Source organism: Strix uralensis, chromosome 4, assembly GCF_047716275.1.
Source record: "Strix uralensis isolate ZFMK-TIS-50842 chromosome 4, bStrUra1, whole genome shotgun sequence".
Lineage (NCBI taxonomy): Eukaryota > Metazoa > Chordata > Aves > Strigiformes > Strigidae > Strix > Strix uralensis.
In genome coordinates, this window is record NC_133975.1 from 6,996,963 (window position 1) to 7,012,248 (window position 15,286).

The 15,286-nt window shown below is 45.7% G+C and overlaps 1 protein-coding gene across 14 annotated transcripts in view; it reads left to right on the forward strand.

Annotated features, from left to right (window-relative positions):
- The first annotated feature begins 2,936 nt into the window (after window positions 1-2,936).
- The window catches only part of REEP1 (receptor accessory protein 1), a 71,780-nt gene continuing 59,430 nt past the window's right edge, over window positions 2,937-15,286 (forward strand). For 12 of the 14 annotated variants that reach the window (XM_074865495.1, XM_074865497.1, XM_074865510.1 and 9 more), the window contains exon 1: window positions 2,937-3,135. In XM_074865495.1, coding sequence (XP_074721596.1) covers window positions 3,104-3,135 — 32 coding nt within the window. In that variant the 5' untranslated portion in view covers window positions 2,937-3,103. Of the gene's footprint in view, window positions 3,253-13,574; window positions 13,690-15,286 lie in introns of all 14 variants that reach the window. The other 2 variants (XM_074865502.1, XM_074865503.1) reach the window with 2 other exon arrangements.

Consider the following 15,286-nt stretch of genomic DNA (forward strand, 5'->3'; position numbering starts at 1 on the left):
GCTTTTCCATGGCTGTGAACTGCTCAGGAAAAGTAGTTGCTAGGAGAAGGCTGCATAGTATTTAGGGCAAGGGTGGTGGCTCTGCCTTCATTAACAAAGCTGGTTTATTTTGTTATTTGGGGAACAGAGATCAAACCATCTAATGGTGCAATCTGCGTAGGATTTTTCACTGCCTGACCTTCTTCCACTGCTAAAGCTGTTCCAAAATGTTCCACTAGTACTGGGTGGCCTCTCTGCTGAGCTGGCTGTGTAAATTAATTCATATCTGTCCCTACAGCTTTAACTCTTCTTGTGTCTCTCTGTTATTTCTTTATAGACTGGGGCAGGCAGTTTAACAGCAAAGGAAAGGCTTTCTTCAAGAAAAGCCTCTTTCCAGGATGCTCGAGATGTCATATGCCAAGCTTATAGTCGCACGGCTGTGTGACTGTTATCCTAAGACACAGCCCGTGAAGAGTAGGTAGGGAACATTGTCACCCTTCCACTGATCAGTCAGTAGAGCTGAATTTCTCCCCTTCACCCTCTGTTTACCAAATAGCTATTTAAGTAAAGCTCTCTGCATTCACATGGACAGGCTCCTTAGGTTCTCCATCACCAGACTACCTTGTTAACTGGCTGTGTACATTTGAGGCTTAAGATCAGTCAACAGTCATCAGGTGGTGATTGTGTCAGTTGTGTACAAAGCAGCAGCACAAGAGGGGTCCATGTCCTGCTTACCCCTGTCAGAGAGAAGCTGCCAAGCAGAAATAAAAATCTTTAAGCCTTTTTGACAGTTGCTGCCCAGAAAAGAGCACTGTGGGTCAGCAGCGATGGTGACTAGCAGAGGGTGCAGGGAACATGGTGAGCTGGAAGAGGGTGGAAGGAGCAAGTGGGCATGAGGCTGAGTTATGCTTTGGGCACTAAATTGTTTTGTTGCAGCTTTGGGTGTTGTCCTCTGTGTTATCTCTCTTTATGATCTGGTCTCTTCTGTTAGTCCATTTTTCTACGCTTAAAATACGCAACAAGTATTGAGGGGCAAGTTCTGTGTATTGTGGTGATTACACAAATATTCGTGCCGAGAGATCTGTGCCTTATACTTGATAATATCACACCATTAACTGTAATAATATTGCAGAGTGTCTGCCAACATGCTGACTAAAATCTCACACTAAATAATCCCGATATGTAAAAAATCTTGGATAACAGATCTCCAAGTACTTATTTGGCTATGACACACAAGCAAGACAGCCACAGGATGATTCACTGCCTTAGAGTTTGGGCTAGATGGCCTAATGGCTTCTTTTGGAGAGAAAGCAGTTCTTCCAGAGAGCAATCTTGTCTGGAGAAGACAGCAAATTTATACTTGTTTATTGCAACAGACCACCCAGTCCTGTCTGCGGTGCTTGTATTAACAGTCAAAATGCTGCTACTGTAGCCCTTGCAGTCCCCGAGGCGGGAGTGTTTGGTGGTGGCCCCGCACCTCCAGCAGTGGTTCACAGCCTGTCTGTAACCAGAAAATACCGGTGTTTGCGGAGGAAATGCTGCTGTAGCCCAAGAGGTGGGCGAGGAGGTTACAGCTTGTTACAGGTCACAGCGTGAGGTGGAAGTTCCCTCTGGTGGAGGAACAGACCCACTGCAGAGAGAAGAGCGGTGAGGCGATGTAGGTGTCCCCCCCTAGAAGATAATTTTTAGAGGTGCTGAACTTTAACTACATGGATGTCTACACCTGCAGCTTTAGCTGAAGACTGCGGGTGCTGTTGGTTTTCTGGGGACCGAGTCCAGAGAGCCTACGTAATAAAAGACGATCCTGTTATGGAGGACTTTGAGCTGAGCGGAAGAAAGGTGTTAGGTAAGGGCTGGATATGGTGTGATGATCATCCCCCTGTGGAAATGGGCAAGAGTGTGAGGATGTCTGTGGCCACCTGGAACTGGAGAGGTCTGTGATCAGCTCCTAGCTCAGCTACCTCTGCTTTGAAATGTTGTCTCTCCCTAGAAGAGCTCCTCACAGGTTACTCACAGTACTTCAGGGAGTTTCAGCCTCTTGCGGCTATGCTGTCTCAGAACAACAGGGAAAATTCGCTGCAGATGCACAGTCCTAGAGAAGAACAATGTGGTGGCACGGAGGCAGGGATCCTGCAGTGCAGCCAGGGCGGCTGGAGCCCTGGCCCTGACGCCTGAAACCAGGCCAACTGCTCCATGGAGCAGCCTCCAAGTGAAGCTTGGGGCTGGTCTCATGGTGGCAAGCTTGAGAGAGACCTAAGGATTGCTGCAGGACTAAAACACACCATGAATTCCCGTAGGCACGTGTGCTTCTGATAGAAGAAAAAAACCAAAGCAGTGGAAGGTGATTTCTGGCAATCTAATCATGTTTGGCATGTGCCAACGTAGCGAAGGGCAAGAAGAACCCAAAGGAAACTTGGGGAAGAACAACCTGCAGGTCAAGCCAACAGTCTGTTGTTTTGCATGGGGGTGAATGTTCCTCGTGAAAATTGGACTTGATAGCCATGAGACCCCCTAATGAAAACTGATGTGGAGGAGAGATTGCTGGCTGTCATCGCTGACGGGGATCCACATGGGTCGTGCCGCCGGTTGTACCAGCAAACCTCGGGGCGCGGAGGGGAATCCGTCTCTTCCTACACACCCAAGGAGCCCACCCGCCCCACGCCTCGGCTTCGCGCTTTTCTAGGAACACTCGCCAGCTTCGCTCCGCGTCCCGCGGGGCTGCGGCGGTGGTCCAGAAGCACACGCGTGTGTGCCCGCCGCCGCAGCGTGGGGAAGGGACCGACCCCAGCCCGGCCGGCGCCGCACCCGAAAACTCCCCACAGCGCCCGGGGCGGGAGGGGGGTCTCCCGCTGGGGCGGCCGGCAGGGTCTGCTCCTCCCTCCTCCTCCTCCTCCGGCAGCGCCCAGCGCGGCGGGGGGCGGCCGCGGGCCCTGCCCAATCTCGGCGGCCGGGCCCGGCTGCGCGTTGGCTGCCGCCGGCGGCGCCGCCAGTGAGGCTGCGCTGAGGCTGCGGGGCCGGATGGCCGAGCCGCCCGCCCCGCTCACTCGGGCGGCGGCCGGCGGCGGGCGAGGAGCCGGGGCGAGCCCTCCCTGCCGGGAGAGGCAGCCCTGCGGCACGCAGCGCCATGGTCTCATGGATCATCTCCAGGCTAGTGGTGTGAGTAGCTGCCGGTCGGCACCCGCAGCGTGTTTCTGCGCGTCCCGTGGCCGCTGTCAGCCCCGCTCGCCCCGGCGGTGAATAACGCGGTGGCGGCGACTCGGCTAAATTTAGCAGGTTGTTGTTAGGGATGGGGCGCTCGGCTGCTGGATGGGTGAGGGAGAAAATAGCTGGGTCAAACGGTATTTTCCAGCGTGGGAAAATTACTAGGGGGTGGAGGGCGAAATGCTGCCGTGCTGTAGAGCGCAAGGTGATAGCGGAGAAGGAGGGCGGTTGGCATCGCCAGCTGCTCGGCGAGGAACGGGCCGGGGGTCAGGAGGGGGGAATCGAGCATCAGCGGGTGGGAAAATGGACGAGGATTTGGGCAGCGGTGCTTTGTTAGCGGGGCTCGGTGCGGCTGGCTGGGACTCGCGAGGGGGCGTGGGAGAGGCGGCCGCGGGGTCTCCCGGCCGCTACCGCTGCTTTCTTCTCTCTTTTTTTGTAAAAGAAATATCAGATATTTCTTTCCTCTTTGTAACTTGCCGCCCACCCTCTCAAAAGACGTTCTCCATTTCCCTTTAACCTGTCAGTCTGGGGGGAGAAGCGTGTGGCTCTTTGCACTTGTCCTACAGCTTTTCCATGGCTGGAAGTGCTGTAGGTGGGAATATAGGCAGAAATTCCCTGGCAATTCTTCCCAGGCAACAGGGAGAAAATGGAGCAACCTCGAGGTATATGTTCACCTGCCCCACCCGAGAAGAGATTCAGTGAGAAAAGGGCATTTTTGATGCCACTAGGAAAATTCCAGGGGAGGCAGTTTAGGCTTAAGGTGGGGCAGCGGGATGGCTGATCTGTCTCCCATCTGAAAATGTGGCTGGTCAAGGTTAGTACACTGAATCAGATGAATCATTTGCCCGTTTTCCCAGCCTGGTACATATAGCTGCAGACTCAGAACATCTGTTGTGCTCTTAAGTTATTGTAGAGAGTCTGCAAGGGCCTGTCACTTTCTTTGTCTGAAAGAAAAGTGCCATGATGTTGCACCATCAGCAGAGTTCCAGAAAGGCATTTTCGAGGTCTTCTCTTTTGCCATATGGGATGAAACATCAAAAGGAAAACTCACCTTGATCTTAGCTATCTCTGTATGACTAAGCCATGGTGTGGCTGTCAGATATGAAGATTTTTGGGGGTTCTAGAGTTGAATTTTGCCCCTGGAGGTATATGATCTGGCTTCAGCTATTATTTGGTTTGTACTTCATCCTGGGAAAGCATGTTAAATATTTAAATAATTTAATTGGAGCAGTATAACTGTGCAGATATCTCTGACGGCAATGTGAGATGTAGCGTGTGTTGTCCAAGGTTGCTTTTCTTTCTTCTCTACTGGGCTAATTTCCACTTTGAAAAAACCTGTCATCATGTAACCCAGCTAATCCTCAAGAACAAAGAATGTCTACAGAGAGATGGTAGTTTAACTTACTTGCCTTGTCATACGCACATATACATGGGTGATTTCATCTAAGACACATGGGCTGGGTGAGAATCTGATAGGGGCAGGGCATAGAGCAGTTGACATCTGCAATCAGGTAATTAGCTGAACATACAAACCTTCCTGTTCTCTTCATCTTTATTTATCTGAGTAGCATGTCACAGTATGAAATCTGCTGTGTAGAGAGCGGTACCAATTATTTGTTATGCTAGAATTTCAATAGCAAATAACAATTTGAATATGCAGTGTAAATATTAATCATTTAGTAATCACAGTAATAATTAAAAAAATTCTGCAAGGAAACCTAGGGCAAGCCAAGGTTGATCACCACTTTCTTTGCGCTGCTATTTAGTATACATCCATCCTTAAAGAATGTTTTGCACCAGGAAGTGCTGGTTTGTTATGATCCCAGCAAGAAACTCGGACTCTGCAGAGTATTGCTTAAAATACCGTTTACTAGAGCTAACATGAAAAAGAGGACAGTATAAATAATCTTACATCCCTTCAGATGCTGGAAACCCCAAGCTGCCTAACATGGAACAGGCCTTCAGTCTGGGCACAGCACACCATGCAGATCCATCTGTGGAAAGGTTACCTTACATTTTGGTCTTTTGAGCCCTTATAGCCCTTAAAAAAAAAAGGCAATTTATTCATCATTTCTGCTGTCAAACAAAAAGGATGTTCACAAGAGAACTTGTTGCTGCGCTTTTAGATGAAGACAAATAAGGACAGGCAGGTGGTTTAATTGCCGGTGACTACTGTGAGCTTCCTACGGGCTCCTTCATTACAATTAACCAGCTGAGCTGATCCTGTATCCGAGGGGTACGTGCAGTGCAGTGCGGGCCAGAAGGCCGAGCACAGGCCTGCACCCACTCAGGTTAGCTGATAGGTGGATCACTGACTCCTCAGTGTGCAGTGGTCTTCAGATTACGATCATGACAAAGATTTAATTTATCTAATCTGGTTTCCCCATCTCATTATGAATCACTAGTTAATCTGTCAGTACAGATAGCTGTGCTCTAAGTAGACTGGCCACCTGGTTGGGCTTTTTTTTTCCCCTGCTCGTGCCTATTTCATTGTTTTTTCATCAAATCTTACTATCTGATAAGGATTATGAGGAAAGTGTTGTGGTGTGGTTTAGTGATTAGTGAATATTGTTTTGTGCTCTGCGGCTTCTGCTGATCTCCATGGGTATTATGTCTGATATGACTCAGCTAACAGAAAGGGCTTTAAAACAAAAAGCAAACCTTTGCTTTGGCTCTTGGGTGCTTTGTTGCTTCCATTATCCCTGATTTGGTTGTCACTGTCTCTATCCTGGCAATTTCTGTTTCCAAAATATTGCTGAGGAAGAGTGTGAGCACTTCTCACCCACTTGAATATGAAGTCAGGCAGTTTACTGCAAACCATCTCCTACGTAATTTCGACTTTAGTGTTTGGACTTTGTGTTAACACTGGTCTAGAGTGCTGGCTTGTTCTGTTCTACCTACAGCGTTATGTGCTGGTAACCTCTAGGAGAGAAATGATAGAAACCTCAGTGCAGCATCTCCTACTGCCACAGCTGTGTGTTAAAGCCAAAGATTTTATTATTGTCAGGATCTGTACTCAGTACCGCACAAATGCGATACAAAGATAATCCTGTCCCTGGATATCTTTTAAGAGCTCAATTCTTATCCAACTGAAGTCCAGGTTTCACTTACCTCAACAAGAACAAAATCAGGATGTTCTTTTTCTCATGGTAGTAGATTACAGGTGACTTTTCCACCAAGGGGTGTCTGGGATCACTGTAATTGCAATTGTTGCATCTTGGAGTTATTTGTTGCTTTGTCTCTCACAATAACTGGAATGGGATAGTATTCGTGTGTTAATTACGACCCCTTTTTTATTCATTCATCCATGAGTACATCTGAAAGGACATTGTGGAACACCTGTATTTCAGTTTCCTCATCGGTGAAGTGTAATGAACTGTGCTGAATTTATCTTCCCTGAGACAGAGCAGAAGGGATCAGTGGCGTGTCCTACCATCTACAGTTTATTGCTCTTCATTTCGAAGGAGATTCTTTTTTGCTTCAAGTGGTAGAGGCCACTCTAGCAGAAAGACTTGGGATCTGTCTTCGTTATTGAAGTCCAGTTCGGCTACAGTGCACAGCACTGGCAATTCTAGGTGGTTACTGGCCTGCTACACCTTGTGGTTGTTGTCTAAAAGCATTTTGAAGTTAGAAGTGGTATATATGAATGCAGCCTATTGTATTTGCATGGAAATCCTATTCTTTTCCCAGCAACATTGGAACTTGCTTTTTGTGCTTGGGATCATGCAGAACAGAACCACAGGTTTTGGCTTCAGTTCTGAAAGTCAGGCACATCACACCGCCTGTTGAAAGCCTTTCAATCTGGAACTTGTGGCAGAGGAAGGAGATGTCAGTAGAAATGAAGCTGGGTCAGACAGGTCATCAATAGTTGAGATGATACTGTGTGTCTTAGGCATTTGAATTCCTGCTGTGAGGACTTTAGAAGTGCATTACTAATTATTATGAAATTATTAAATATTTCTTCTTGGTAAAAAACCACAGCCTTAATTATGCTTTTTTTCCCCTGTATTTACTTCCTTTTAAATCAAAATATCAGTAATGGCCTGTCTAATCTTTATGGTTTGATGTGAAGTAGGGTGGCAGCCTCAGGTATGTTCACTGGGAATTCCTGGCCCTCTGTGGAGGTAACAGGGATTTGGGGATTTATCAGAAGCATCCTTTCTTCCGTCTGTCACTGAAAGTAAGTAGGTCTAAACAAAACCAAAAAGGAACCAAAGAATTCTTTAAACTGATGAGTGAAATCTCCTTCCTTGTCACAATTTCTCTGCTTTCTCTTTCTTGGTTACTGTGATGCCATTTTAGCAAGGGTAGGTGAGATCGGCCACCCCCATCCTCAGCTGATATAAATTCCATAGTGCTACTGAGTCAGACATGGATTTAATCAAGAGACACTGCTTACATCAGTAATGAATTTTCATTTTAGAGAAACTTAGCAGATCCTTCCTCCTCCTGTTTTTCATGTGTATGGAAGTCTGAAGAGGTTTATGAATGAAAAAAAGAAAGAAGCAATATAATAGAGATTATATTAGAAAAGGATAACTTGTATCCTCTCTACCCGAGGCAGGCAGAGACAGGATCTGCTCAAGTGTGTGAGAGCTGTTCTCATGAAGGCATAGCACAGCCCTGTGCTTTTGGTTATTGATGTGTCAGCATTAGCCTCTAACTTGATGTATACCACATATGTGAAGGTCCTTCTTCACAGTCTACATTATTTACTTGGTGCTGGCAGTTGACATGAAGGATTCTGGTATTTATTGCTCTGTATGGGCCTCAACACCAGTGATGCGAAATTATGTGAAAATACAGCAATGGACCTAGTGTGGCTTGAGCTCTCTGCTGAGGCTGTGGGATGAGTTGAAGCTGGGAAGTGGGAAGGTCAGACCACCTGCCATACATGCAGAATTTGCTGAGAAATGTTACCTATACAACAAGGGGGTGTATTCCCTCTGAAATAGATCTCGCAGTCTTGCACTGCTGCTGTTCTTCGCATGAAGAGCAGGTGGTCTCTGTGGCTTCCAGCTCAGCCCAGCATCCACCATGTGCATCTCTGCTGCAGCCTTTACGGCTCTGCCGAGGGGGCAGAACCTGTTGGTGACAGTAACTGACAGAGGAGCATCCGGCGCAGGTGCGACATTTGCTTTGCCCTTCATATGAAATGTGACCATGCTGATCACACTGCAGGGGATAACGCTGCCTGCTGCTTTGTCAACTGTGTCCCAGATTTTCCTGCACGAGCACAGATGTGCTGGAAATGCTCTTAGCCCCAATGGGGAAGGTTTTCTTGTATGCACATCACAGAGGTTACTAGTCCTGGTTTGGTGAGGAACAACGTTTTACCAAAGTTAGAAGTTGTGGAATAGAGCTAAGGGGCTTGGCTCTTACAGTATTTGGCCTTTGTGGGACCCTTTCCATTTCATTGTATTAAAGCACTTCGAAGCATTAATTTAGTAAGTATTGTGTCATCAGAATGATTTTTACTGCCATTGTATTGGTAAGGGCACTGAGGCACAGGGAGATCAAGTGAGGTGTCCAATATTGCACAGAAAACCTGTGGTAACGGTAATATATTTCCTCCAGGCTCCTTGATCAATAAATTAACAAAAGGGAATCTGATCAAGGAAATTGGGCATTGTGTTTGTGGCTCGTTTTATGGATTTGTGATGGGTGTGAGAGATAGAACAAAACTACAAATAGATGCTTCCTGAAGCAGTCAAGAAACCAAATGTTCTGAATAATGACCCATTCCCTTTCAGATCCTCAGTGCTGTCATCAGTGTCATAGGCAGCAGCATGCAACAACCAGACTGCCTAATTCAGGCTACTAAGTCAGATGTTACACTACCTAAAATTGGTTACTTAGTCCCAACAGGGAGATTTAGATCCAAGGCACTCAGCCTGCGGTCCACAGGCAGCTGGTAGTCCACAAAACATCAGACAGTCCATGAAAACATTTCAGCGCTAAAACAGAAACCCTCATACAGGCAGTTGTCAGTTACATACTAACTGGTTTAATCAGGTGATACTATTTTTTACTAAATTTTTTAGTTGCAAGTTTTGTAATTATATCTACTGAATTAGACTGGATATTAGGAAGTATTTCTTTCCAGAAGGGGTTGTTGAGCGTTGGAATGGGCTGCCCAGGGAAGTGGTGGAGTCCCCATCCCTGGAGGGGTTTAAGAGTCGGGTTGACCCAGCGCTGAGGGATCTGGTGGAGTTGAGAACCGTCAATGTTAGGTTAATGGTTGAACTAGATGATCTTCAAGGTCTTTTCCAACCTTGGTGATTCTGTGCGATTCTGTGAATTGCAGTTTTGTAAAATATTAGCACTGCAACATTTTTATCAATTCCATGTGACTTATTACTTGTCATCTATCCTTAAGCAACAGTGGGATATAAAATGAGCTGTATGTTTCTTTCAAAGTCAGTGATTCAGAGATTGAGAAAGGCTGAGAAACACTCTTCCATGCTCTTACTGCGGATAATAGAGGGAGACAGACATCTCTAAGGAGCTTCCATTAAAGGTAATGTGTTGCATAGAGAGCTGTTTGGTCAAGAGGAAATGCTTGGTACAAAGAAGACAAAGGAGGGCATATAATCATGCCTCCTACTTCTTGAGAATGTGCTTCTAGGTACTAGGCAGTGCATTTGCCTCTCTGCTTCCATGCTTTCAGCAGACTGAGGTGGTATCTTGGAAACTTTCAGGCTAATAAAGGTATGTGAAGACTCGAGTGCTGCAGAAGTATTGGCCAGTTTGTATTGCCGCAGAACCTTTACGTATCAAAATTTCTTCTGTGTCCTCATTAGGCAGCTAGGATCTGAGTTTAGGTTTCTTTTTGTTGACATGTCCACTTGATGTGATCAGAACCACTCAGCAGATTTCAAGTAAGGTCTTGTGAGATGAAATGGCTCAATGGAAGGATGCATCCATGTAATGGGGCTCTTTCCAAGCAAAACACTTATATGGCAAAATCTCATTTAAATCACCTGTGTTGAAGTGAATCCCGTGCTACTTTTTGCAGAGGAAAGTGTCACATACTTTTGTTATCACTCGTATGCTATTTAGATTGTAAACTCTTTGGGGCAGGAAGCCCAAAAGCACCCTAGACAATGGGGTTCAGTCTCTAGTTGGTTCTCCTAAGTTCTGTATTAATATAAAAATAAGAATAAACACAACTCTGCTTTCTAGGGGAATAGTTTATGAGACCAATCCTGTGCTCCCTGGTAATTTCTTTGTGACACTATTACTGATACAGTGTTCATGTTCTGTTTTGGCATTTCACATGCATGTAGTAAGACAAGATTCATGCTCTGAGGAGCTCTTAATTTAAATAGATGAAATATAGGCGAAACAGATGGTGAGCAGAGTGGTGAGATTGAACTAGAAGAAGCGACAAAATGAAAAGTGCATTTTGTCTTTCCATGACCTGTGTGCTTCTGAAGAGAAGGACTGAGATAAGACATACCTGCTCATCCTGCAGGCAGGACCCAGGAAGGCACCCCAGACCTGGAGCCTCACGCCAGGACTAGAAACATGGGTGATACTTTCCCAAGCTTCATACACAGAACTGCTCCATCTTTTGATACAAACCTCAGAGCAGATATATCTCCTTAGTAGAGCACCCTGCTTTTTATTTGTTGTAGACACATTTTGCAGGATCTAGAGGGGGAGGACAAGGGATTTTAATTTGATATGGGTGGTAAAGCAGCGACCTGCAGGCTGTTCAAAGCCGCCACGTAGCCAGAAGAAGGGCAAGGATGGTACCAAAGAAGGAGAGATGTTGGTTGTACAGTAAGTAGAAATGAAGAGCAAGGATTATGTTTCAGAAGGGATACACATTTATATGGAGGCAGAGGATTAGGTGTCAAGTTGGAGATTGACTCTTGAGAACGACAGGGGGACAGCTGGGAACGCTGGCCTGGTGACATGCTTAGTAAAGGTTTGTTTCTTCAAATGCTGCCTACTTGCTTGCTGTGTCCCTTACTGCTAATGCACTAATTGCTAATCAAAACCCAACCAACCAATTCCAAATAAGGAATCAATCAACTGGTCAATAAAGCTGCAGTCTGTCTTTTCCCCTTCTGGCTCATGGAGCCAACACTAATCTTTTGCTTTCCAAAATGGCAAATTTTACAGGACAACAAAATCAGTACTGAAGAACCTATTTGTGAGGAGCTAGAAAGAATGCCCCTCATGTCTGGAATTTTGTGCCTTTTTTGGACAAGTCCCAGGGATGCCAGGGCAACGTGTGTAGCCTGCCTTTGAGTCTACCAAGCAATTCAGTGCTGACAGTGTCAACAAACAGTTGCAGCTCCTGCTCAAGAAGCACTTTTATTCTGTTGAGTTCATACTGTTGCTTCCTTTCAGCTCAGTTGAGCTCATGTATTCAATTTCTTGTTTGCAGCCTCTAAATAAGTGTTTTTAGAGGAAAGCAAAAACCTGACACATTTCTTGCCTCATGTTTTGGAGGGAGGCTTATGACCAATAACCAGCCTCATACGAGGGAGAAGGGAAGAACTTGTGCTTCAGATTTTGTATGAGAATACCAAGAACCTGGATTCAGTGGTGCTGCAAACTTCTTGTGGGAAAAGGGGAAGTTGTTTATTCTTTCTTAATTTGGTACCTGTAAAATAGGCTTAGTGATAACTTCTGTCCATCTAAACTATCAGTTCTGCTTTACGTGTGATAGACCCTGATATGGACATGAGGCACACTCTCTGAAGTAGAATTGGAGGGGCAATGTAAATATGAATTTTGAGCTGATTTCCAAGCCAGTGATCAAAAGTTCAGGGGTGCTCTGGGATATTTTTGTGGAAGAGCTTTCCTGACTCTCAGTCCCTGAGGAGCACTCATGGAGGAGTGAAACCAGGAACCTTAGATGGCATTTCATGGGGAATACCCTTCTAGGGAGGATAGATGGGAAGCACCTGGTCAAGATCAAGAGCAGAGCAATCACAGGAAGATGACCTTCTCCTGTCATCACAGCATTTCATGGCTACCTTTGTCTTGATGTCTTCGGCACAAATGTCCTAACACTTGATGTGAGTATGTGGGGAGAGCAGCTTACCCACACTGCAGGTCACATTAAACAGCCGTAGTGATAAGGTTTCTGTTCTGCCTCAGGCAGTTCCTCCAGGGCCGCTCTGGGCCATGCTCAGCCTTGGGCCCTTTCGTGGATGAGCAATTCAAGACTCTTGAGCCTCACCTTGCTTGTGGAAGTGTTCTGCTTGTCCTGTCATGCTGGGGATTTGGAAGGACATGTGTCTGTGCATTTCTGAACTTACATCTATGAACTGCTCATATCGTGTGACCCACAAGAAACTATCCCATGTTAGATTAGCCTGAATAACACCTAAAATCTACCTGCAGAATTCATGGTGACCTTTGAAGGAGAAAGATGGGTGCTGGAGTTGCCCTGAGGCTAAAAGGCTTTAGTGATATATTTTCTGGGAAAAGATTGAATGGTTTCACTGAGCTTGCACATCTGGAGAATGAGTGCAGGACTGGTGGCTATATGGAAACCAATTGATGGTCAGTGTTTAGATTCACAGAATCATGGCATGGTTTGGGTTGGAAGGGACCTTAAAGACCATCTAGTTCAACCTCCCTGCCACGGGCAGGGACACCTTCCACTAGACCAGGTTGCTCAAAGCCCCGTCCACCCTGGCCTTGAACCCTTCCAGGGAGGGGGCAGCCACAGCTTCTCTGGGCAACCTGTGACAGTGTTTCACCACTGTCAGAGTGAAAAACTTCCTTCCATCTAATCTAAATCTCCCCTCTTTCAGTTTAAAGTCATTACCCCTTGTCCTATCCCTACATGCCCTTGTAAAAAGTCCCTCCCCACCTTCCTTTTAGGTCCCCTTTAGGTACTGGCAGGCTGCTATAAGGTCTCCCTGGAGCCTTCTCTTCTCCAGGCTGAACACCCCCAACTCTCTCAGCCTGTCCTCATAAGGGAGGTGCTCCAGGCCCCTGATCATATTTGTGGCCTCCTCTGGACCTGCTTGAGCAGGTCCGTGTCCTTCTGATGTTGGTGCCCCCAGAACTGGACACAGCACTGCGGGTGGTGGGGTCTCATGAGAGCAGAGCAGAGGGGGAGAATCCCTTCCCTTGACCTGCTGGTCACACTTCTCTTGATGCAGCCCGGGTATGGCTGGCTTTCTGGGCTGTGAGTGCACATTACTGGGTCATATTGAGCTTCTTGTCAACCAACACCCCCAAGTCCTTCTCCACAGGGCTCTTCTCAATCCATTCTCTGCCCAGCCTGTATTTGTGCACTGAATGTATACCTCTGCAAAAAACCCCCCATTCTTCTAGCTGGTATTTTTTGCTGGAAATCACAGCAAAGAGGCCAGGGACATAATGGACACAGGCACTGAATGAGACTTTTTCCCTTCTAGAGGATCCATCCAGGTCTGAGTTGAAGCACATTGGCAGGGCAGCTTGGAGGCTGTTTGCATCTTCCCTGGATTAATTGCACTATTCTGCAGCTGAACAAAGGATTCCACTTTCCAGGTTTATTGTTTTCACTCTGCTTATAAGGATTTCGGTCAAAACAGAAAGATGTTGCTATTTAGAAAGAACATTAATAATTAAATTGAGGTACTCGGGGGAATATACCCTATAAGGCTGGATTTGTTGAATTTAAGTAGATCATAATAATTTCCATGGCAACACACTCTGCTGTCCTATATACAGAAAGGGTCTTTCTTGTAGGAGCAAATGCAGAGAGGAAGCTGTTATTTAAAATAGATACCTTAAAAACATAGACAGTGAAATAAGAATAGTTTCCTGCATAAATGTTGGAATTTTCTCATGTTATATTCTCTTCTTGTAGCTGTCAGAATCAGTCAAACAAATCCCCTGCTGACTAATGATTTAGGGAGAAACTGTGATCTAATGATCCTTTCTCAGGATATCATCTCGCTCTCATAGATATATCCATATCTGTAGATGTGTATAGCTAGAACTGTCGTGTATCTGTAACACAGACTTCTGTGGTAATTTTGAACGGACCTACTAGAATCTGTGTTTTACTGCCTATACCTGTGTCTGTGCTAGTAGTCTCCCATCTCACAGCATTAGATAAAGCTTGTTTTCATCAGTATTTTGATAGTGTTTTGGGGTCCTTGTATATGATGTGTTCTGTTATGGCCAACTGTTAGACAGGAATTTGTAATGACAGTCTAGCACCTGAACGCTTAGAGATGAATGAGTAACCACATATTCACTTAGAAGATTTGGAGATTCTTAGATCCAACAGGAATTGCATCAACTCTTCTCTAATCTAGCAATCAAATAAGGGTCTCATTTTATATGCTCAAAAAAGCCTTACAGGCACTTGATCAGAGTTACAGAATCCTTGTGAAATGAAAAGTGATCATCCAAACAGAAAAGATGGAATTTAATAGAAAGGTTCTTGGTGTAACTATCTAACAAAAAAACCCACAGTATATGAGGGGAAGAAAAATTTAGTTCATATCTGGAATAACTGCAGCTTCTCTGTTTTGTCAGTGAAAGTAGGCTAAGTGGTGCATTGCCAAATTTTAACAAGAACTGCCACAAAAATTCCCAGTCCTGGCTTGTAGTAAACCTGGAGGATCAAGGGTGGATGTTCTGCAGACAGAGGGAATAAATAGCTGGAAAATGCTGATTCAGTGGAAACCTCAATCATTTTCTCATCCTAAGGCAATATCAGGGCTTCAAGTTGTGGTTCAGCTCTCCTGAAGTCAGTGAGTGGTGTAAATCTACCCAGGTTGGAATCCCAAGGTTGTGTCTGTAGCTCAGAATGGTGAGGGCCTTGTAGAGGGTGCCAGCTGGATCCTAGAAAATGGAATATTATAGGACAGAAACCGGCTAGTTCAAGACAACAGAGGATTTATGTCCTTATCAGTCTCAAGTTAAACTGCCCTTTGAGTGGTGACAGATTGAGGATAGAGGGCTCCCAAGGACATGATTCTGTCAGGACAGTTACTTTATACTTTCTTTCATTTTAGTGTTGGGAATTTCATCACTAGGTTGGATTATGGCTTTACCTGCACTTCAGCAACTGAAGCTGATCAAATGGGCCATCCCAAAGCCTGTAATCAAGACATCTCTGACTGTAGATCTG